Source organism: Protobothrops mucrosquamatus, unplaced genomic scaffold (assembly GCF_001527695.2).
Source record: "Protobothrops mucrosquamatus isolate PMUCROS unplaced genomic scaffold, P.Mucros_1.0 scaffold12, whole genome shotgun sequence".
In the NCBI taxonomy this organism is placed as follows: domain Eukaryota; kingdom Metazoa; phylum Chordata; class Lepidosauria; order Squamata; family Viperidae; genus Protobothrops; species Protobothrops mucrosquamatus.
Genome location: NW_015386399.1, coordinates 344,008 through 368,431, shown reverse-complemented (window position 1 = coordinate 368,431; position 24,424 = coordinate 344,008). Strand labels below are relative to the sequence as shown.

General features: G+C 38.3%; 1 protein-coding gene across 2 annotated transcripts; it reads left to right on the top strand.

Annotated features, from left to right (window-relative positions):
* Window positions 1-2,116: 2,116 nt before the first annotated feature.
* TRA2A (transformer 2 alpha homolog) lies at window positions 2,117-23,693 on the top strand. Of its 2 annotated transcripts, none has more exons than XM_015810573.1 (6): window positions 2,117-2,259; window positions 10,374-10,507; window positions 12,347-12,506; window positions 13,593-13,781; window positions 18,070-18,185; window positions 23,549-23,693. In XM_015810573.1, exons 1-6 carry the CDS (start codon window positions 2,224-2,226, stop codon window positions 23,691-23,693), a joined length of 780 nt encoding a protein of 259 aa, XP_015666059.1. In that variant the 5' UTR covers window positions 2,117-2,223. The 2 variants fall into 2 exon arrangements, with proteins under 2 accessions (XP_015666059.1, XP_029138910.1); XM_029283077.1 differs by having other exon boundaries at window positions 12,347-12,515.
* Window positions 23,694-24,424: the final 731 nt, after the last annotated feature.

Here is a 24,424-nt window from a genome sequence, read left to right as displayed (position 1 = left end):
TTTCCAACTTTATTATTATTATTATTGTTGTTGTTGTTGTTGTTGTTGTTGAAAAAAACAAGTTTTATTAAAGTGCTTGCAAAGGCTGGTGGATCTCAGTACATGAAAGTAAGAGAGAAAGTATGAGACCACACCTTCTTTATAGATTTCAGCAGTTCAGCTGGTCCATCCTCCCCAGGCCTAGTTGATAGGCCCGATTCAGTCACATGCTAACAGTCCACCTATCATACCTAAATGCTTAAAGTTAGTTAAGCCCTTGTCACCCAAACTTGCTAAGCCCTAGCCCAGTGATGGCGAACCTTTTAGAGACTGAGTGCCCAAACTGCAACCCAAAACCCATTTATGCATCAGGTGGGTGTGGCCCATTGGGTGGGCATGGCCCATTGGGTGAGCGTGGCCCATTGGGTGAGCGTGGCTGCGATGGTAATGGCAGACCGGGTGGGACTAAAAAGTTCAATCAATCAATTCCAACTTGAAATTGACTGATTGAACCTTTTTTTTTTTTGCACACGGCGGCAGAGACCTAAAGCGAAAAAGTTTTATAAAACCCAGCTGAAGGCCTAGGACTGGGGTGACAGTGCGTATGCCTACGCTCTGAGTGCCGCCTCTGGCACCCGTGCCATAGGTTCGCCACCACTGCCCTAGCCCTTTCACTGCTCCCTCTCTGGTATTTCCTTATTGGTTCCCTAGTTATCTGTACAATGCTGTAACTGGTACATGCTTCCAGCCAGAAGCTATGTATGTCATAGCTTTAGCACAGTTCATGCATTGGTTAAACATAGCTGTGCTCTGGATATAGAATAAAGTGGCTATTCTTTAAAATACTAACCCTAGCTAGTTTGAATAAAAAATAAACCATATAAATTGGATATGTCATTCATAAGCTATATGCTAGTCTACATTATGGAAAATTACAATGTATTATGTTATATCTCATATTAGTTTATGGTGTAATGCATTGTGCAAACCCAGAGAACTGAATTGTATAAATTGGTTAACTGGGCCAAAGTGAACTGATTTAACATCAAAAGGTCTTGAACCATAAATAAATAACATTATTAAAATATTTGATTCTAGATTTACCAATAGCATTATTAGCAGTGAGACAGGTGAATGTATCCTCTTCTGAAAAAGTTTTAATCAATACCTCTTTAGCCATGATGCCCAGAGGTTTCTAGGGGAGTGTGAGGATCCCAATTAAGATTGGCTATGAGCAACAACCCAAACTATCCTTGTTGCCCTGGTTTATGTGCCATAGTGTTCTGCTGCATAATCTTGGTAATAAGAATATCTAGCAACTATAGGTAGTCCTTGACTTACAACCACAACTGAGCCCCAAATTTCTGTTATTAAGTGAGACATTTGTTAAGTGAGTTTCACACCATTTTATGACTTTATCTGCCACAGTTGTTAAGTGAATCACTGTAGTTGATAAGTTAGTAACTCAGTTGTTAAGTGAACCTGGTTTCCCCATTGACTTTGTCAGGTCGCAAAAGGTGGTCAAATGACCTTGGGGCACAGGAACAGTATTAAATATGAATACTTGCCAAGCATCTAATTTTGATCACACGATCATGGGGATGCTGCAAAGGTCATAACTGAAATATGGTTGCTAGTCACATTTTTCAATGCCATTGTAACTTTGAACGGTCACTAAATGAACTGTTGTAAGTCGAGGACTATCTGTACTAAAACTGCCAGTCTGTTTCCAAAACCTATAGTCTATTTTTAAGTAATGAATGATTGTTGGATTTTGTTTTCCATCTTTATGTTTCTATCCAATAGTAAGCTGTCCAGAGTCACTTTGCAGTTGGATGAACATATAAATTAAATAAAAATAACTGATAGGGACCACACAAAACTAGAAGAATTACTATGCAATTGCAATCCACGTCAAGCATCCCTGGAAAAGTCCAACACGTGCAAAGCCGAAAACTAGACCCAATAAATTGCGCATGTGCCACTCGTCCAGCCTACTACTGTATGTTGTTTCTTGCGGCGGAGATGCCACATTGTGGCATGTCTGGGCGTGGCACCGGGAGTCCCTCCCCTTCCCTGAGTGTCGGGCGCAGACCTTAGTGACTGAAGCGCCATTTTGCGTTGCCGTCGCCACAGCATAGGAGTTAGGTAATTGGAGGCAGTGGCAGGAGAAAGTCGGGGCTCGGCGCTCCTCCCTTGGATTTCCACTTGTTTGGCCACCTGCCGCCTTAGACACGCGCCAGCATGAGCGACGTGGAGGAGAATAACTTCGAGGGGAGGGTGAGTAGTGAGCGGTTCTGTTCGGGCCGAGGTGTCGGAGGCCTGGCCTGGCCCGGCCCTGAGGGCAAGAAGTGGGCGAAGAAGAAAAAAAGAGCCTCCGCATCGGGCGCCGAGCGGGGCGGAGTCATCCTGAGAGACTTCGTTGTTCCTTACCAAAATGGTTCCTTCCTCCGAGGTGGGGCTACGCTACATCCCGCCCGCAGGGACCGCGCTCTCGTTGGCTGTTTCGACTCGGCCCTGCTTTCTTCCTTCCGGACCAGGATCCTCGGACTTAACAAACCGTGATCCCGACTCCTCTTTTGGCGCCATCCCTCACCCCTTTAATGGGTGTTGGGTTCTAGCTCCCCCCTTCGCTCTTTTTTTAACCGTTTGCCCTGTTCCTATTTTTTTTTTTTTTTTTTGCCATTTTCAAGTTCTTTCATTCTCGATTGCTTTAAATTCCCGTTTTCACTTTAACTAATAACATCCCCCTCCCGCAAATCCAAATAGAAAGTATGCAGGGCTGGTGGGAAGGGGGACCCTACACAGTCAGAGAAATCGGGAGGGCCGGCGATAATGCCCCCTTGTCCTGAGAGAGAGTTGAGGACCGTTTCTAATAATAATACGATGAAAATGGCGTCAGAATTTTTTCAGGTAAAAATGCTGTTAAGCTTCCAGCATGATTTATTAGGTTTACACCGGAATACAGAGTCAACATTTTGTTACATAAGGTGTTTAAGGTATGGTACTAGTGGATATTTTCTGCATTATTGTGGGCAGTAATAATGAAAAGAGTTAATTAGAAGCTACTTGCCACTATTCCAATTCTAGGTTTGCACTATCTTAAATAATTTATCAGGTCATTATTTAATTATTGAAAGGGATTTTAAATTTTGTATAGAGAGTATAGTAGCATACTTTTAAATAAGCTGTCTGGGAAGAGTTACGGTATTTTTAGATTTGTGTGTGTGTGTGTGTTTGTGTGTTCTGTTATTACAGTATAAAAAACTTGAGGTAATTTCGTTCCCCTCCTACCTTATAAATTTGGGGAAACTCATTTTTTAAAAACTAACATATCTTGTTACTACTTTTCTCAAGAATGATAATAGGAATGTGTGATTGTAGTGCAAATCTTATGCTTGTATAAGAATATCCTATTTGAGCCTTTACAATTAATGTTCATTTGTATCTAATAATGATGTTTCTATAAAGCTTATTATTCTCACTTATATTAAAATCTTGAAAAAACAACAAAACCAAATGTAAAGCAGTGATAAGTTTTTCAATATGTTTAGGATTATTATTTGTGTGCAAAAGTTCAGGAACACTTATCTTATTATTGAAGCAGCAGCTGGAAGTTGTGAAGAAGTGAAAGAAATGAAACAATTTGAAACCAGGCAAGATAGAAGTGTATATTGTAGCTGTATTAAAATAATAAAATACCCAGTATAATTAGATTAAGAATCTGGATGCAGTAGAATCCTCTTTGTTACTTTAAAAATTGTTCCTTATGGTTTTGAAGTGCCATGGTTTGTTGTTATTGATGTTGTGTTTTGCTGAAATACACTTCCCTTAATTAAGTAAGAACTGTCCTGCATTAGCCTCTCTAAACTGTTTGGCTTAATTCAGGGGACATATACAGGCACTGGTAGGATTCAGCCAGTTTGCACCAGTTCGGCAGAACCGGTAGCTAATTTTTTGTTGCCCAGGCCCAGAATGGACTTCTGGAAGTGGCATCCACACAGAGAACCAGTTGTTCACATATTTGAATCCCACCACTGTACACAGGTAGTCCTCAACTTAAAACAGTTCATTTAATGACTGTTCAAAGTTACATTGAAAAAAGTGATTTAGAGCAATAGCACTTAAACTTATATATCACTTCATAGTGGTTTATAGCCCTCTCAGGTGGTTTACAGAATCAGCATATTACCCCTGACCTCAGAAGGATGGAAGGCTGAGTCAACCTTGAGCAGTTCAGAATCGAACTCCTGGAGTAAGCAGTGAGTTAGCCTGCATACTGCATTCTAACCACTGCCCCACTATACAGTGATAGTTTTTCATACCATTGCAACATCGCTATGATCATGTGATCAAAATTCAGATGCTTGGCAACTGACTCATATTTATGATGGTTGTAGTGTCCAGAGATTATGTGATCACCTTTTGCAATCTTTTGACAAGCAAAGTCAATGGGGAAACCTGTTTCACTTATCAACTGTGTTACTAACTTATCAACTCCAGTGACTCACTTAACAACTGTGGCAAGAAAAGTTGTAAAATGAGGCAAAACTCATTTAACAAATGTTTCACTAAGCAACATAAATTTTGGGCTCAGTTGTGGTCGTACGTTGAGGACTACCTTACTCTCTTTAAAGTCCAGTCGCCTAGGAACAATATAAAGACTGTACTTCGGATATAAAGACTATACTTTATAAGATTCAAGACTAGGAACATAATAGCTTTGACTACAACTTTCACTATAATTAGTCCAGCTAGGGAATGTCCTTTTTGCATTATCAATTAGCTGAATTTCCTAAATATTGAATTTGATATGGGGAAGTAGCTTACTATCAATAGAATGGAAGCTAACATATATCGTGTTTCCCCAAAAGTAAAACCTACCCCCAAAATAAGCCCTAGTTTTGGGGTGAGGTGCATGCCTAAAAATCAAGCTGGGGCAGAGGTGGAGCTTACCATTGCAGCCAGGCCTCCCTTGGATTGACACTTGCCTCACCGGCCCACTTCTGAGGCTGAAGGAGCAGCTTCATTCTGCAGCTGAGAATGGAGCTTGGGCCTGCATTTTGCAATCAGAGGCCTTTCCGGAAGTCCTGTGCAGCCAAAAACCGAGCTATGAATTCAATCTGCAGCTCAATTCTCAGCTGCACAGGCCTTCCGGAAATGCCTGTGATGGTGAAATGCAGGCCCAAGCTCCATTCTCAGCTGCATAATGAAGCTGCTCCTTTGGCCACAGAAGTGGCCTGGCTGGGCGGGGCTGTCGGTGCCACCGCTGCGAGGTGAGTGGAAAAGAACCACCACCCCGATGCCTGTTTTGGAGGCAAAACATTAAAAATAAGACCAGGTCTTAATTTCGGGGAAACGTGGGCCCGGTGAAGTGAATCTGTTTATATAGGGATAAGTAGGAGAGATAAGAATGGCTTTGTTTAGATTTTAAAAAATGAGGTGTGAAATTTCAGTATAGGTATAACTAATCTACTCTTCTCAAATAGGGAAAACTCAGTTTCTCTATCAGAAGTAGATGCAGAATGTTTGAGGCCATCTAGTCTGGGCTGCATAATTTAAGTATATTTAAATGTTGATGTGTAATCCTGCAAAGCTCTTCTGGCGATTGTAAAATATTGTGCTCTCCCTCTCATATAACTGCATTTTGGTGATTTGTCAACTTGTTCACATTTACAAGCAGTTGTGAAGTGCCCTTGGTGTCAGGTGCCACATGATCACCACTTGCCACATGATCACCACTTGCGGACTTTTTTTCTGCTGGCTTTCCTAGAAAATCAGTGGTGATGCTAGCAGGGAAGGTTGCAAGCAGAGGGCATGTTGGATTTGATATCTGTTCTCTCAGCACATACATCTATGGATTTCCCCTTTTCCCTATGCAGGGAAGGGAAATCTTTCTATGTACGGGAGGAACAGGCCTCAAATATGGCAAAAATGAGCCTTCAAAAATGATGGCACTCAAATTTGTTCTCCCTGATTGGGTAGGCTTCCTGGGTATGGTGAGAAACCCAAAGCTTCTCCCTGGTGCTCTTCTTAACTGGTGATTATTGAGTGAAGCAGTCATGTGGTGTCTCATTTAATGACCACTTTGGTCAGTGACCAAGATTTCAGGCCCAATTGTGATTATAAGTGGAAGTCTACCCATATTTCAAGATTTTCTATTGATTTTATTTTAATTCCCCCTGAGAAAATTCTAATACATCATCATTTATTCTTACTTATTTCTCAGCTATAGAATGCTTCTTGTGCAGAAAGCCACAAAGTTGTTTTTGGTCATAACATAGATTTTATTTATTTCATGTTCTTAAGTATGGCCCACCTGACATAAAAAACACTTCTATTTTCCTATACCAGCTTATCTGAGTTTCCTGAGGTTCATCTGACAAGTGATAAAAGTCACTCCCTTTAGGTTTACATTGGAGGGAGGACTTCATAAAACTGAGAGATCTGCACCAATCTCTTAAGCTTTAAGAGTCTGGAGAAATTGAGTTGTTCATTGAACTTTTGAGAAGGTAGCAAAGTCCCTATAATACATTTGGCAATATAAATTTTGTAGTTTCCCTGTAGAATTTTTCTTATTTTTATAATATAAATATATTGAGGAATGTTGTTTAATATTTGTGGTTTACATATAGATAAATCATAATAGATTTATCATAATGGAGCTTGGAATTTCCATTATAAATCATAGCAGTCATAAATTGAGGCGCCCATGTGATTGCAACCTTTCTTGCCACAGTCATTAAGGGATTCAATGCTTCCTGTGGGCATTTTTGGCAGAAACTGTTTAAAAAAGCATGCTTCTAGCAAAAAGTATAAATTGCAGAACATTACAATCTGTCATAAAGGTGAGCCAGTTGCGAATTGAACAGAATGCAGTCATGATGGTATAAATGTAAGGATTATTTATAAAATAGGGCTGCCTTCTAATAGTATGTTTTTGATGTTGACCTTGGTTAATCTCAACACTGTTTACAAAGATTAGAGGTTATTGGGAAATTCAAAAACATATAATAGATCTGGAAATTGGAAAAAAAATACCCAGAAAGTGGCAGTACAAAATCATACAATTTGATTGCTTTCTCCCCATCCTCAATATGTTCATTAGGTCATCTGGAATCAGACTTAACTGAAAGAGGACCTTCAAACCAGGATAAAGTCCCCTTTCAGTTCATTTTTATTCCTGGTGACCTTATGAACATATTCAGGATGGAGGAGAAGGCAAAACATATCACTGATACATAGAACATTCTTTTCCAATGTAATTTATTGTTTTGTATTCTAAAAATGTGACCAGTACAGTTGTGCAATGTATATATTTAAATTAAAAAGATCATATATGTGAAAGATACAGTAGCCATATCACTTTAAACAGATGTCCCTGTATTAAAACCAGGCATTTCTGAATGCATTGGTCAGGATCCAATTTTGAAAAGATTTAAGTGGAAATAGCATCAAGGCAAAGCAGCATAATTTGTCTACTTTTTCCCAAAAAAATGTAAAATAATAGGCGTTTATATCAATCATTCATGATGTAGAATTAAACCTACAGAATAGGTTTAAAAATTCTTAATATAACTAGTTTGTTGTCTTTCTAAGTGTTGATAGTGAGCCTTGGATATGTAATTTTTCCCCCTTCTATTCAATTGTGTCCATTTCTCAATGGACAAGTCCCTGCAGTTTTCTTACAAAGGTTTTTTAAAAGTGGTTTATGCCCAGGGCAGGACTAGAACTCACAGTCTTCCAGTTTTAGTCTTAAGCTTTAACAATAACCCCAAATTTGCTCTCTAATTAGAAGTTCTGGCTAGAGAGAAGTTCCCTGAAAATGGGCTCCGGCATTAGTCTAAAAGCTCAGAAAACAAAATCTCTGGTCAAGGTGACCAACCCAGATTGGATCCTCACAACAGTTTGTTTAGTCTTTGTCAAAAATTAGTACAAGTAGTCCTCGGCTTACAACACTTCATTTAGTTAAAACAGCACCAAAAAAGTGACCTATGACAGTTTTTCACATTTAGACTATTGTAGCATCTCCATGGTCATGTGATCAAAATTCAAATGTTTGTCAACTGACTCATATTTATGACAGTTGCAATGGCCTTGGGTCATGTGATTACCTTTTGCAACTGTCTGACAAGCAAAGTTAATGGTGAAGCCAGATTCATTTAACAATCATGTTATTAACTTAACAACTGCAATGATTTATTTAAAAAGAAAAATTTTGGCTCAATTATGGTTGTAAGTTGAGGACTATCTATAGTTCCTTGTAGAAAGCTGTCTACCATTATCTAAGAAACAACACATTTTTCAGTGTTATATTTCTTTCTACCCATTCTTTTCTCATTAAAAGTCTTTACTTTTTAGAAGTTTTTCTGAAGAGGTTAGATTACCTCATATTTAATTGTGGGGAAAGTACAGGTAGTCCTCAACTTACAACCACAATTGAGTCCAAAATTTATGATGCTAAGGGAGACATTTGTTAACTGAATTTTGCCCCATTTTATGACCTTTATTGCCATAGTTATTACATGAATCATTGACGTTAAGTGAATCTGGCTTCCCCATTGACTTTGTTTGTCAGAAGATCGCAAAAGGTGATCACTTGATCCCAGTTCACTGCAACTGTCATAAATATTCTGTCTGAATTTTGATCACATCTTCATGGGGATAGGGTAACTGTCATAAATGTGAAAAACTGTCATAAGTCACTTTTTTCAGTGATGTTATAACATTGAACAGTCACTAAATGATCTGTTGTAAGTTGAGGATTACCTGTACTGTAGAGAAATACATAAAAGCTGAATTTTACAAAAGCCACCAGGTATTTACAAATCCTTGCTAAAAGTGTAAAAAGTTTGAGATTTTTGCAACTTTATTCAGTATTTTAAAAATGATGGGAAAAAGATTTGAAATTAGAAAATAAAATGAACAGTTTCAATTCCTGAAAAAAATGGGTCTTTTTGACATCAGCTTTTGAATTAAATAATTTTGAGAGTAATTTCTGCTTGGTTCTTTAGTTTGGGAGAACAAATGATCACCTCATTTAGATACATATAATATACATGCATATATATATTACTTTTTCTAAATTGCCTTGCCTGATACATTTCTTCTGGTGGAGTACAAAGTAGACATCTAGTCAGGCAGCAGTACAGTTAGCAGCATTATTAAACCATACAGATATTAACGAATAGTTTAGCTTTGTTATTTTACTGTACAAATATTTATAACTTGAATAAAATAATCACACTTAATGATAGACATGAATCATAGGATTTGTAAATCAAACATAGCTTCTATGGCTAAGATCCAAAGTAGTAAATCAAATTTGCATTTTCAGTACAGATTTGGGATTTGAACAACCAGCACTTAATATGTATTTTAGAACCAAATTTGTAATAAGTTGTGAGATCTTTCTGTTTAAAAGCAGGAGTCAAAACTTTTTATTATTTGTATTTGTGTTAATTGATATGCTATTGTAACTCTTTGAATCTTTGCCTGTTAGTCTGTTTCACTTTTTAAGAATGTGTGTGTGTGTGTGTTTGTATGTGTATATAAATACAGACTTGAAAAGTTACTGAAATTAGGGAGCAGAATAGGTGTACAATATTTGGGAAACACTGCAAGGAAACCAGTGGACATTACTAGAGCCTATATGATTATATCAGTTAAAAGATTTTTTAATTGCTTTTATAAACTAGTTATTTGCATTTCACCTGCTGGCTATTCCATTTTAGTAGATAAAATTCTGAAAATCCAGCAGGGTTTTATAATCCCCACATGCTTAAATATACTAAATGTTCTTTTTCCATTAAGGTTAATGTTCGTGAAGAAATGGAAGAGTTTTTTCCAAGAATGTGGAAGATAAATCAAGATAAAAGAAGGCTAATGAAAAGTGTTAAAGATCAGAAAATTAAAATTGAATGGGGGAAAAAATTGAACAGAAGATTGGTCAGATAGAAGCACTTGAATATTTTTAAGGCTATAATGAATTGTTTGAATTGGGGAAGAATACACGAAGTATGAAAAATGAAAAACTCAATGAAGAATGAAGAAAAGTAGAAAGCAAGAGTGAAGTAGAATTAAAAGAATCTGGAAGAATGAATGGGTCCTAGGTTAAGTAAATGTATGGCTTATGTTCCAGTGTCTGTCTGATCAAGTTATAGATGAATTTGCATGATTACTTAGTTAATAGAATATTGGACATCTGGTTCATATAGGGAATTATTTGAGGAAATTGTACAATATTAATAGTGGGTTAAAGAGAATCTTGTCCTGGAGGGTATTGCCTAACCATTTATTTTTCAGGCACAATCAATAAAATATAGTTACTTTTAACTTAAGAAGGTAGGCATTTGTGCAACCAATACCATTTGTAATACTGCTTCTTTCGGTAGGAATCACGCTCCCAGTCAAAATCTCCAGCTGGGAGTCCTGCTCGTGCAAAATCTGAGAGCAGGTCACGATCTCATAGCCCATCAAAAGCTTCTAAACATTCTGAATCACACTCTCGGTCAAGATCAAAATCCAGGTATGTTTATGTTTATTAAAAAATTGAATATGTTAAATTTTACTTGTACACTTGTTGCTTGGATCTTTCACTGGACAATTATAGAACTAAGATTTTTGTCAGGTCTTGAAAAATGCCCTGAAACTTCATAAATAATCATATAGTGATAATGGCAAAAATAAAAAGTTAACATTATGATATTGTAAAATCCATCAGAACAGTTGTACTAGGCTTGTTTTCAAGCAGTTGTGATGTGCTTTAACAATGTGCATGTATAGACATGTAAATATAGAAATACCGGTAAGCCATTTAAATTCATAGCTACATGTAGTTATGAAAAATATGAAAATATTCCTATAGTAATACAGGTAGTCCCTGAGGTACGTACCTAATGGAACCGGGGCATTAGGCTCGTAAGTCAAAAACTCGAATCAGACTCAATTTTATAAATTATTAAAATTAAATTCATTAATTAAATCAAATGGATTGTTAAAAGAATGAAAATCTGATTTACTATTTCCTCCGATAACTGCCATGTTAACTGAACTGGGAGGGTTTCCCGCCAGCCGCCCATCATCTGTTTCCGGTGTGTTCAGGAACTAAATTGCCTCCAAGCAGGGCTTGCAGCCATTAAATTATTTTTTAAAAAAAAAACTTGCTAGTCAGCTCAAGCATCTTCAGCTAACTGTTCCTTTAAAAAAATACAAAACAACTTGTCACTAATTAGCTTAAGAGTCTCCAGCCAGGCACCCAGAGGGAGATGGGGGAGGAACTTGCAGAACTCTTGGCTTGCAATAGTAAAAGAGATGGAAGGGATCTTGAAGTCAACTAGTCTAACCCACTGCTCTCACAAGAAAGTATCTCTGATAAATGCCAATGCAGTCTCTTCTTAAAAGCTTCCAGTGATGGGCACCCACAGCTTCTAGAGGCAATTTAAATATAAAACCTACAAACTACAGTAATATATTCTAATCTCCAAAATAAAAGCTTAATAGTTTGCAAACACAATAGTTTGCAAAGTACAATACTTAAGAAGCAGAGCAGTTCCCAAAAGAGTAACAAAAAAAATATTTAAAAATATTTACAGAAGTAATTGTAGCACTTGAGCTCAGGCAATAGCAGATTGCAGCAAAAGCAAAAACTGGTGCCAGCTCAGCTCTTGTTTGCCTATGTGACCAAGGGACAACCCTCCCCTTCCAGCTTCTCATACCCCGAATGGCCCAGGCAAGTCACAGAGTTAACATGGCAGCCATTTGCAGCAGAGACACATAGCTACAAGTCACATAGCTACAGATGCCTCTATTTGGTCACAATTTTGAGTATTTAATGTAAATATCCTTTCTGAATTAATTTGTTTTTGTGAAAACTCACCAAATAAATGTTGGTACCTGGGGGATTACCTGTAAATAAAGACTATTTGAAGAGAAGTTCAGAAATTTCCATGACAAATTGTGTCCCAAATAAAAATACATGCATTTCTGCTCATTTCACACCTTCTCAAATAGAGTGGCAGTGGCCATGCAGTTTTTCTGCAGTTTACTGCTCCAGTGTAGAATGTTAAGACTAGTAATGCTTCATTTCTTTGCCTTAAAAAAAACAAATATCTGTTTTAGGATAGGTGAGGGTTAGAATTTTTTTAGGAGATTTCCTCAATATGTAACTGCAGCATAATAACGGCATGTCAGGTGCAGATCTTATTCCATAAATTGCCCGTAAGTTTTGAAAAACAATGAATTTAATATCTTAAAATTTTAACAGTTATATAAATCAGTTGTTTTAAATTGTTATTAATAACCTTTAATATTAATTTTGATGGTCTATTGCAGTTTTTATATGGAACTTTATTTTTACCATTTAAAGATCTAGATCCAGAAGACATTCTCACAGGCGATATACTCGCTCTAGATCCCATTCTCACAAGCGGCGATCACGAAGTAGATCTTATACCCCAGAATATCGGCGTCGAAGGAGCCGAAGCCACTCTCCTATGTCTAACCGAAGAAGGCATACTGGCAGCAGAGTATGTAGTGTAAGCTTGTAGGAATATTATTATTTTTTTCATTAATTTAAGTTGGCTGACTATAATACAGTTTCTATAGTCAAGGAAAAAAGACAAGTCTTTATATTTTCTGCTTTATAGGCACAGTTGCATTCATCTTAGCTACCATAAGTTACCCAAAAAGTAAATGTGTGTTTTGCTAGCTAAACTTGTTCTTTATTCCTCTTGTTCACAATAAGGTGTGGATTAGAGATGGTGAGAAGTGGTAGCTTGGTGGAAGGAATTAAGGAACCAAAGCAGCTTGCTTCTGAAGTTTCTGCTAAAAAATTATACTAATATTTCTTTAGAGAATTGGATTGGCCATGGAGAACACAAGTTTAAACCCTTTCCTTAGGAGGAGATATTTAAATAGCATAATTTAAATTACATGATAACTTGTTTAAAATCCATGATGAGATGAGGAACATTGATACATAGCTCACTCCACAGTAGATTCCTTTCTTGTGCCTCTCTTATAATTTAAATGAAAACGTCTTTTAAAAAAAAGTTTGATACAGTGATGGATTAAACATAGCATATTTCTGTTCCCTTTATATGCTACTCAGAATGCAGCTGAAATATTTTGCTATCACTGTTTCTGGGGTAAGGTTGTATAAATGAAGTACTACAGTAGTCCTCAATTGACAGCCATTTGTTTAGTGACTGTTTGAAGTAACAACGGCACTGGAAAAAGTGGTTTATGACCATTTTTCACATAACCATTGCGGTATCCCTGTGGTCATGTGATCAGAGTTTGGATGTTTGGCAACTGGCATGTATTTATGACAATTGCAGTGATCCGGTGTCATGTGGTCATCTTCTGCAACCTTTGGCAAGTAGAGTCAATGGGAAAGTCATATTTGCTTAATGACTGTGTTACTAATTTAACAACTGCAATAATTCACTTAAGTGTAACAAGAAAGGTCATAAAATGGGACAAAACTCACTTAAATGTCTTGCTTAGCAATGGAAGTTTGAGTTCAATTGTGGTCATAAGTCAAGGACTACCTGTAACAGATTTAACTGTCAATAATAAGACACTTAATAGTTTAACTTGATACATTTTAGGCTAATCCGGATCCTAATTTATGTCTTGGAGTGTTTGGCCTCAGTTTATATACTACTGAGAGAGATCTTCGAGAAGTCTTTTCCCGTTACGGACCATTGAGTGGAGTCAATGTGGTGTATGATCAACGGACTGGGCGATCAAGAGGATTTGCTTTCGTTTACTTTGAAAGAATAGACGATTCTAAAGAGGTAAAACTTTTTCTGAAATTATCAGGGTTTTGTTTTGTTTTTTTGCAAAGGGGCTTGTTAACTTTGAAACTACCTAATAAATTATACAGATAAATGTCTGCAATCACATATATAATGAAATGTGGCTTATTTTGATGACTTTAACTATAGTTTAGCTTATGTAGGATCCTAAATATATGGCTAATCTTGATTATGTTTTTTAAAACACAACCTCATATATCAGGTTTTATGATTTTATCCAATTAACGTTAATAACTATTCTGAAGAACAAAGGATGCATCCTGGATGTGGGTCAGTATATTTCATGCAGGTAGTCCTTGACTTACATTAACAATTAGGAACAGATTGCATCACAAGTCAAGACACTATATGATCTAACCCAATTTTAACAGTTATTTTTACCACGGTTCTAAGTTGAGTCATGCGGTTATATATGTAAATCCAATTTAACCAATGGCAGGTTTTGCCAGAAACTAAACAAATGCCATCACATGATCAGGGTGATGCAACCAATCATAAATACAGGCTGCTTGCTAACTGCTCAGGTTGTGATTACATGACCTTTAGGGGATAGGGCAAAAGTCAGAGAAGTTTCAATTTAGGTCATAACTGGCTTCTGTAGATAGGTATTAATCCAAATTATTATTAAGCAAATGGTTGTAAGTTGAAGTTTACCTGTATACATTTCTAGACATCTAGGTAGGATGTTGGCTAGTTTGCTTGCCAGGTGGTCTCTAGTGTAGAGAGACCACTGTAGAAAGAAAAAATCTTCATCAGGGTCCAGTCCAAGCCAGGAATAAACAAAATGGAGATTGCTTTAGAAAGAAGGTTGTGGTTTATTAAAGAGCGGAGCCAGACAGCAATGTGACTCTGGGAAAGCTGAACACGTGTTGCTGGGAGTGGTGGGTTTTTATACCTTCTGGGGCTTTTGAGGTTATTTCCTGTTCCTGTTTGAGGCTTTGTATTTCCTGTGCCATGTACTTTGACCTGAGTCTGAGTGTGCCCTTTTTGGTATTGGTGGATTAATACTATTATGTTTCCTGTCCTTAGACTTTGGGTGAGGTATGTAGATTTTGGGGGTCTTTGTCTTCCTAATCTCATCAGCTTCTAGCTTTCTGGCTGCCTTTTTAAAGATCTTCTCCATTATTCCTTTGGAGAAATATATTCTGCCTTTTTAATATTCCCCACAATATTTCTTTCTCTGGATTCCTCCCACACTACCTTGCATGTTAAAGCATAAGTGTACTTGGGTAAAACTAGGCTTTGGTTTTATTTTGACATTATGAACAAAATGTGCCAATATTGACCAGTGCATATTATTAGCAAGGAGTGTTCTATGTAGCACAAATTTATTGGAGGCTGATAATTTTGCACCTTTTCTATTATAAAAGTGTTATTTGAAAGTCTTGAATGATCAGTATCAGGACATGCAGCGCAGATCAATATCTCTGCGAATTTCTCAGTGACAGTGGTAAATTATGAAGAGCACAAATTAAATGACAAAAATAGAGATAGTCCTCAACTTACAACAGTTCATTTAGTTCAAAGTTACAACGGCATTGAAAAAAGATGACATGACAATTAGTCACATTTATGACCATTGCAACAGCCCCATGGTCACGTAATTTACATTTGGATGCTTGACTGATTCATAGTTAACGATGGTTGCAGTGTTCCGGGATCACGTGATCATCTTTTGTGATCTTGATTTACAAGCCAAGTCAATAGGGAAGCCAGATTCACTTAATTGTGTTATTAATTTAACAACTGCAGTGATTCACTTAACAAATGGCAAGAAAAGTTGTAAAATGGGGCAAAGCTCAATAAATTTCTCACTTAGCAACATAAAATTCTGGGCTCAAATGTGGTCCTAAGTAGAGGACTACCCATATATGTTTGAGATTAGATTAAGAGAAATAGAGTTGAACGAAGGTCTGATTTTTTGAATGGAAAGTAAAGATGTAGGTTTAGTTATGAATGAAAGGGCTAATATGTATGTTTGAAAGTATGAACAGGTGTTATTTATATTGTAAGTATGTCTTAAAACTAGAAATCCATAGGTTAATACTAGGGAAAACTAGATATCAGTATTGGAAATTAATCTTTCCATTGATACTATAGTGAATAAATTAAATCCTTAGAGCTAAGAATTATGTCAGTATCAAATCAGGTTTTGGGTTGCTTTTACATTTTTGGCTATTTTTCAAAGTTGAAGTTGTGCATATCTCTATAAATTAATCTAAACCCTTTCAGGATTCTCATTCTTCTGATATGTGTTTTTATAAACAATATTCATTTTACTATAATTTGCATTTAATAACATTTCTGTGAAGGTGGAAAGATTCATAAAATACAAACAGAAACCAGAATAAATTCATTTGGATGAAAAAGCTAAATAATTTTATATTTGTAATATTGATACTACAATTGCAATTAACATTGATAGATTTTTTTCTCTTTTCCATTCTTAGTATTCTAAGCTATCTAAATAAAAAAATAGCTTTAAACATTATGCAGACATCAGTGTATTGAAACAGCATAATATATAAGATTTACAACATAATAAAAAGGAAAAAATATTTCTGTGGAATTAAAAGAAACGCTAGGTGGCAGTATAGTCTACATTTAATGTGGTTTTAGAGAACGTTAAATAGGGATATATTGAATATTCCATATTCCTGTTATTTTGTTTCAAGCTATAAATAATACAGAACTAGCTTCTTCAGTCTATGAATTTAATCTCTAAATTCTCTAGTTTCCCTCTTAAGTATAATTATTTAAATTAAATAATAATATACTAAAATGCGTTTGAAGCTAATGCATAAGTGTTATTGTACAATAGGGCAATTCTGTCTATGCAAGGACATTCTGAGTAAACATCCTGATAGGTCTATCTATTATGATATAGAAACAGTAATTCTCTATGGAATGGCATTAACTTTTTCTAACAAAATATTTGATAGCAAGCAGGCATTTACCTCATTAACAGGAATTATCAATTTTTAAATATCTTAACATGAACATGTTACTTGGTTCTTAAGCTAATGAAGTACACTATTGAGAATATTTTGAAAAATAATTTAGTGACTTGATATAAAGCAGCAGTTAACAGCAAGTTTCAAACTGATTCTGTAAGGGATGGATCCTAATGTAAAATCAGTCTCGTGATATATTAAACATGTTTTAAAAGATATTTTTATTGTTACAATAGTAAAATATATAGGAAAAAGTTTGTGTTAAATAGGGACAATAGAATAAAACAAAAGAATGCAAAAACTTTCCATATTCTTGCCCTCTGTTACAAATGACTAAATTTGCCTTACTGTGCAATGGGAAATACATATGGGAGCCATCTTTACTTAAATTTAATTAGATTTCTATTAAGTAGATGTCATTGCTACATATTTTGTCATTGCTACATATTCTCCATTTTTAGTTTTTCAATCTAATATTGTAGGTAAAGTTTCTCTTTTCCGATACTGTGCCAAATTTGTTCTTGCAGTTGTCATATATTTTAGTAAATTGTGATATTTTTCATTTATACTCAATAAAAATATTTGTGCATTCAGTTTAAACTTTATGTTTAGGATTTTCCGATGTTTTTATGTATTTCTAACACTTTTGAAGTTTTTTTAACATCACCACCACAGTGTTTAAAGTGATGAATAAGTAGAGAAGATACTAATTAGAAAGTCACATAAATGGGAATCTATTCTGTAAAAGAATAAGAGAGGGTTAATGGATTTATGAAAAAATTAAAGGCAGAAGTTAATGGATCTGTGAGAAATGTGACATGTTTTTAAGTTAGATGTTTAGTTTTGTATTTGGAGGTTATGTTTTTATGTGTTTATTGTGTTTTGATGCTTATTTTATGTGTAGAGCTTTAATAATATTTATATAGATTAAAAAAAATAACTGGGATCTCTTCTGGAAGAATTGAGTATCATTGAAACTTCAGTGATACCCAATTCTTCTAAAAGAAATGAAATGGAAGTAGACAGGGAAAACATGAAATGAAGCTGAATCTGCAAGAAGCCATACTGCTGGATGCCCCTGATCATGCTTTCCTCTTATGTCTCTGATTGAAGGTAATCGTAGAATTCTTTGCTTTAGTTAAATTTAGTTTATCTTTTTTTTGCCTTACTTAGGAACAAAGTGTCAGGAATGCAATAGCATCTTCCTGTGTTGGCTTAAAAGTGATCATATTTAATTCCCCCTCCCCCATTAATTTGTAGAAGATTACTAGATACAGGCATTATAAGAGGGTTTTTTCCCCCCTTTCTTGTAGGCTATGGAACATGCAAATGGAATGGAGCTGGATGGTAGAAGAATCCGAGTAGATTACTCTATCACAAAGAGAGCACATACACCCACCCCTGGTATCTATATGGGCAGACCAACTCAGTAAGATATTTATTGTCTTAGCCCTATTACTATGAGAAATGCATTTGCCATGGGACTTTAAGTAAACATGTTGCATTCTAATGACTGCTTTATTTCACTTTATTGTTTCTACAAATGGGACTTTAAGTAAACATGTTCCATTCTAATGACTGCTTTATTTCACTTTATTGTTTCTACAAATATATTCTATGACTGGCATTTTAAGTGAAACTTGAGAGCCCAATGAATAACATGACTTGTTAATTCCAAATTCCAAGCAATCTATCTCAATAGAGTGTTCTATCAGAAGGTTTCAAAAGATTGGCTTCCAATATAGCATAACAAATAATTCCAATATTTTGCTATAAGAAACCAATGGAACACAAAGTAAGCCCATTTTTCTCTTTTATGTTTTAGTCCTGGTGCTCCAGAAATAGGTGTATTTGTGGTCTATACTGAGTATTTTCTGAAGAATGAATAAATAATAATAATAATAATAATAATAATAATAATAATAATAATAATAATAATAATAATAAAGTTGGAAGGGACCTTGGAGGTCATCTAGTCCAACCCCCTGCTCAGGCAGGAAACCCTATACCACGGCTTGGCAACCTGCGGCTCCAGAGCCTCCTCCGTCATTTGCAGAGAGAGACAGAGAGGCACTTTCGCTTCCCTCTCTCTCTCAGGCGGACTTACCTCCTGCAGGGCTCCTGATTGGCCCTGCGCTCGGGTGTCCCACCCCCTGGGAGAAGCGCGGCCAGGGCCTCGTGGCCTTGGAGCCGCCCGGAGAAGCCCCGGGATCCCTGCTGGGAGCGGCCCGCTGGAGGCTCCGCTGAGTGGGCCAGCCCTCCCGCAAGCCGCGGCCCAAGGGAGACCAGCCCCTGCAATCCCCAGCCAGCCCGACCATTGGCCCCGCTGGCCGGGAAGGCGCGCCGGAGTCCAGGCTGCCGGGAAGGAAGAAGGAGATGCAGCAATGGTAGGAGAGGAGAACCGCCTCCTGGGGTCCGGCGTTGGTGGCGGCTTCCTTGCCCTCCTCTTCCTCCTCCCCTTCTTCCTCCTGCTGCCCCCAGGTGGCTTGGGTGGGCGCCGGGACAAGAGGGATACCTGGGGGGAGCGGAGGGACTGGCAAGGGCTGCGCGGTACCAGCCTCCACCGCGGCTCCATCGGATGGGCTGAGGGCGAGGCCGGGCAGCGCGGAGTCCCGGCTGGGGCGGCGGCGGTTTCCTCGCCCTTCTCCTTCCTCCTGGTGCCCCCCGGGCGTCTCAGGTGAGTGCCGGGGCAAGAGGGGTACCTAGGGGTGAGCAGCCGGGCTGGTGGAGGGGCTGGCAGGGGCCGCGCGGCACCAGCGCCCACTGCGGCTGCATCGATGGGCAGAGGGCGAGGCCGGGCAGCGTGGAGTCCCGGCTGGGGCGGCTGCTTCCTCGCCCTCCTCTCCTTCCTCCTGCTGACCCCCAGGCGGCTCGGACAGGCGCTGTCCCCACCGTGGCTCCATTGATGGGCGGAGGGCGAGGCTGGGCAGCGTGGAGTCCCAGCGGGGGGGGGCGGGGACCCCCCGACGATGCAGCCGTGCCACCTCCGCTGCCCCCAGAGCCGCTGCCTCATGTCCTGCTCCCCCTCCCCACCCGTTCAGCTGAGGACGCGGTGGAGGCCGGGCCGGGGGCGGCAGGGAACAGGAAAAGAGAGAGGAAAGAGAAAGGAAAGAAGAGAGAGAGGAAAGAGAAAGAAGAAAAAGAAAAGGAGAGGAAAGAAAAGGGGAGAGGAAAGAAAAAGAGAGGAAAGGGAAAGAGGGAGAGGAAAGAGAAAGAAGGGGAGAGGAAGGGAAGAGAGAAAGGAAGAAGAAAGAGAAAGGGGGAGAAGAAAGAGAAAAAGGAAAGGGAGAGGAAAGAGGGAGGGGGAGAGAGGAAAAAGAAAGGAAAGAGACAGAGACCAAATTTGACATCTAAAATGAAGATAACACTGCATATATCCTTGTTTACCTTTATTTTATATACGCACACATACATACATATATTAAAGGTAAAAAAGGATATATGCAGTGTTATCTTCATTTTAGATATCAAAAGGGTTTTGCGGCTCCCAGTGTTTTGTTTTCGGTGGGAAACCTGTCCAAGTGGCTCTTTGAGTGTTTTGGGTTGCCTACCCCTGCCCTATACCATTTCGGACAAATGGCTGTCCAGTCTCTTTTTAAAAACTTCCACTGTTGGAGCATTCACCGCTTCTGGAGGCAGGTTGTTCCACTGGTTAATTGTTCTAACTGTCAGGAAGTTTCTCCTTAGTTCTAGATTGCTTCTCTCCTTGATTAGTTTCCATCCATTGCTTCTTGTCCTGCCTTCAGGAGCTTTGGAAAAATAGCTTGACTCCCTCTTCTTTGTGGCAGCCCCTGAGATACTGGAAGACTGCTATCATGTCCCCCTCGTCCTTCTCTTCGTTAAACTAGACATACCCAATTCCAGCAACTGTTCCTTATATGTTTTAGCCTCCAGTCCCCTAATCATCTTTGTTGCTCTTCTCTTTACTCTTTCTGGAGTCTCAACATGTTTTTTACATTGTGGCGACCAAAACTGGATGCAGTATTCCAAGTGTGGCCTTACCCAAGGCATTGTAAAGTGGTATTAACACTTCATGTAATCTTGATTCTATCCCTCTGTTAATGCAGCCTAGCACTTTGTTGGCTTTTTTGGCAGCTGCAGCACACTGCTGGCTCATATTTAAATGATTGTCCACTAGGACTCCGAGATCCCTCTCACAGTTACTACTATTGAGCAAGGTACCCCCTATACTATACCTGTGCATTTGGTTTTTCTTGCCATAACATTCAATGTGGCATGCATTTTTGCAGTTTTTCTTGAAAAATAGCTCAGAACCTAAAACGAATAAACAAACTAGAATAAATTAGAAATACTACAGGAATGTTAACTGGAGTTGAAAGGTTGCTAAAAAAGGAAGGCTCTCAATACTGTGAGGAAAGCTAAGGCTCAAAATGAACTAAGGCTTGCAACAAAAGTAAAAAATAAAAAGCTTCTTTCAACATGTAAAAAAACAAGAAAAATGTTAAGGAAATGATTGGTCCACTAGTGGGTGAAAGTGGCAAAAAAGTGACAAGCAATAGGGAGAAAGCAGAACTATTTAACTTGTTTTTTGCATCTGTCTTTACACAAAGGGAAAAAACAAACCTACCTATCAAAAATAGTACTATAAAAAACAATAGAAATACAAGTTAAGATAGGCAAGAAAATGGTAAGTGAGCACCTGTCCAGCTTAGACGAGTTCAAATCACCAGGACCAGATGGATTACACCCCAGGGTTCTCAAGGAACTGACAGATGTGATCTCAGAACCACTTAACTATATCTTTCAAAGATCCTGGAGCACTGGGGAACTACCAGAGGACTGGAAAAGAGCTGATGTAGTTCCCATCTTCAAAAAAGGAAAAACCTCAATACCTGGGAAGATTCTGGAAAAATAAATCAAGCAACGAATCAGCGAGCACCTAGAGTCAAACAAAGTCACTACCTAAAGCCAATATGGGTTTGTTAAAAACAGATCATGCCAGACAAATTTTATTGCATTCTTTGACCAAGTGACAAAATTAGTGGACCAGAGGAATGCTGTGGATATAATTTACTTGGACTTCAGTAAGGCATTTGACAAAGTAGATCACAACCTACTATTTTATAAGATAGAAAAATGTGGGTTAGACAGCATCACCACCAGATGGATTCGTAGCTGGCTGACCGGCCCTACTCACATGTGGTCCTCAATGGAACTGCATCTACATGGAGGGAAATGTGGAGTGTGGTGCCCCAGGACTCTGTTCTGAGCCCAGTGCTCTTCAACATCTTCATCGATGATTTGGATGAGGGGATAGGGAAACTCATCAAATTTGCAGATGACACCAAGCTGACATGAATAGCCAACACTCCAGAAGATAGGCTTAAGATACAGGAGGATCTTGACAGACGTGAACATTAGGCACTATCTAACAAAATGAAATTCAATGGTGAAAAAAGTAAGGTTCTAAATTTAGGCAAGAAAAACCAAATGCACATGTATAGTATAGGTCAGTGATGGCGAACCTTTTAGAGACTAAGTGCCCAAACTGCAACCCAAAACCCACTTATGCATCATCAAGTGCCGGGTGGGTGTGGCCCATTGGGTGGGCATGGCTGCGGTGGTAATGGCCGGCTGGGTGGGACTAAAAAGTTCAGTCAATCCCAACTTTGCAAGATCTATTTTTTTCTGTGAAAAGTTGAAATTGACTGATTGAACCTTTTTTTTTTTTCTTTTTTTTTTTTTGCCCATGGCGGCAGAGGCCTAAAGCGAAAAGGTTTTATAAAACCCAGCTGAAGGCCTCGGACTGGGGCAATGGCGCGCATGCCCACAGAGAGGGCTCTGAGTGCCGTCTCTGGCACCCGTGCCATGGGTTCGCCACCACTGGTATAGGTGGTACCTTGCTCAGTAGTAGTAACTGAGAGGGATCTCGGAGTCCTAGTGGACAATCACTTAAATATGAGCCAGCAGTGTGCTGCAGCTGTCAAAAAAGCCAACACAGTGCTAGGCTGCATTAACAGAGGGATAGAATCAAGATCACACGAAGTGTCAATACCACTTTACAATGCCTTGGTAAGGCCACACCTGGAATACTGCATCCAGTTTTGGTCACCATGATGTAAAAAAAGAGGTTGAGACTCTAGAAAGAGAACAGAGAAGAGCAACAAAAATGATCAGGGGACTGGAGGCTAAAACATATAAGGAACGGTTGCTGGAAATGGGAATGTCTAATCTAATGAAGAGAAGGATGAGGGATGACATGATAGCAGTGTTCCAATATCTCGGGGGTTGCCACAAAGAAGAGGGAGTCAAGCTATTCTCCAAAGCACCTGAAGGCAGGACAAGAAGCAACGGATGGAAACTAACCAAAGAGAGAAGCAACCTAGAACAGGAGAAACTTCCTGACAGTTAGAACAATTAACCAGTGGAACAACCTGCCTCCAGAAGCTGTGAATGTTCCAACAGTGGAAGTTTTTAAAAAGAGACTGGACATACATTTGTCCGAAATGGTATAGGGTTTCCTGCCTCAGCAGGGGGTTGGACTAGATGACCTCTAAGGTCCCTTCCAACATCATCATCCTCATTATTATTATTATTATTCCTGTAGCATATTTATTCATTTTTTTCCTGAGATTAGGACAAGACTCCAGCACATTTTATAAATGATTTTCAATATCTGATGCCAGTTTGAATAATTGCTGAAATTAAGTCAACTATGAATCATCAGTTCCTTCATTAGGAGTATTGTCTTGATCTTTGAGACAAAATCTTAAATAGATGTATAGCTTTCAGCATAACCTGTCTGAACTGTCTCTCTTTTTTTAATAAAAGCAGTGGAGGTGGAGGTGGTGGAGGAGGAGGAGGTGGTGGAGGAGGAGGAGGAGGAGGAACTGGCCGTCGCCGTGATTCCTATTATGATAGAGGATACGACAGAGGATATGACAGATATGAAGAATATGATTATCGCTATAGGTAAGTATTCAAATTAGATGTGGAAGTTATGGGAAACTTTAATACAAGCAATACATTCCGATACAGTGATTTTTAAAAGTTTGTGAAGCCTTTTAAATGTTCAGTATTTCTACATAAATATGACCTAAGACATGATCTATTCTCCACACATCTTAAAACTAGATAAAGAGAATCTATTTATAAAGCAGTAAAAAAATGTATATCTCTTCATTTATTTATTATTTATTTCAATAACGGGTGCTTCCATTGGGCAGTAGTAACTGCAGTTAAAGGTAACTGCAATTAAATGTTCCACTATTGATCAGTCCTGCACATTAGGTTGGAAGAATTTTAGCTTATTCCTGGTTTCAGAACACTTCAACTTCTAGAGAGCCAGTGTGGTCTAGTGTTAAGGCACCAGACTAGTAATCAGGAGTCTATGAATTCAAGCCCTGCCTTAGCCATGAAAGTCAGCTGGGTGACCTTGGGCTAGTCACACACACTCTTTTCCAGCTCAGGTCACAGGGTTATTGTAGGGAAGGCATGTTGAATATGTTCGTTCAATAATAAAAATGGAATACAAATAAATAAAATTTTCAAAGTTCTGTTTTGGTCTCCTTCACCATCTACAGAAAATTTTTCCATTAGCCTTTCAGCTTAAACTGGTGGTTTTTCATAAATGATAGATGGCAGAAATTTTATTTTTGGAGAGTACAAGTAGTCCTTGGTTTACAACCACAATTGAGCCCAGAATTG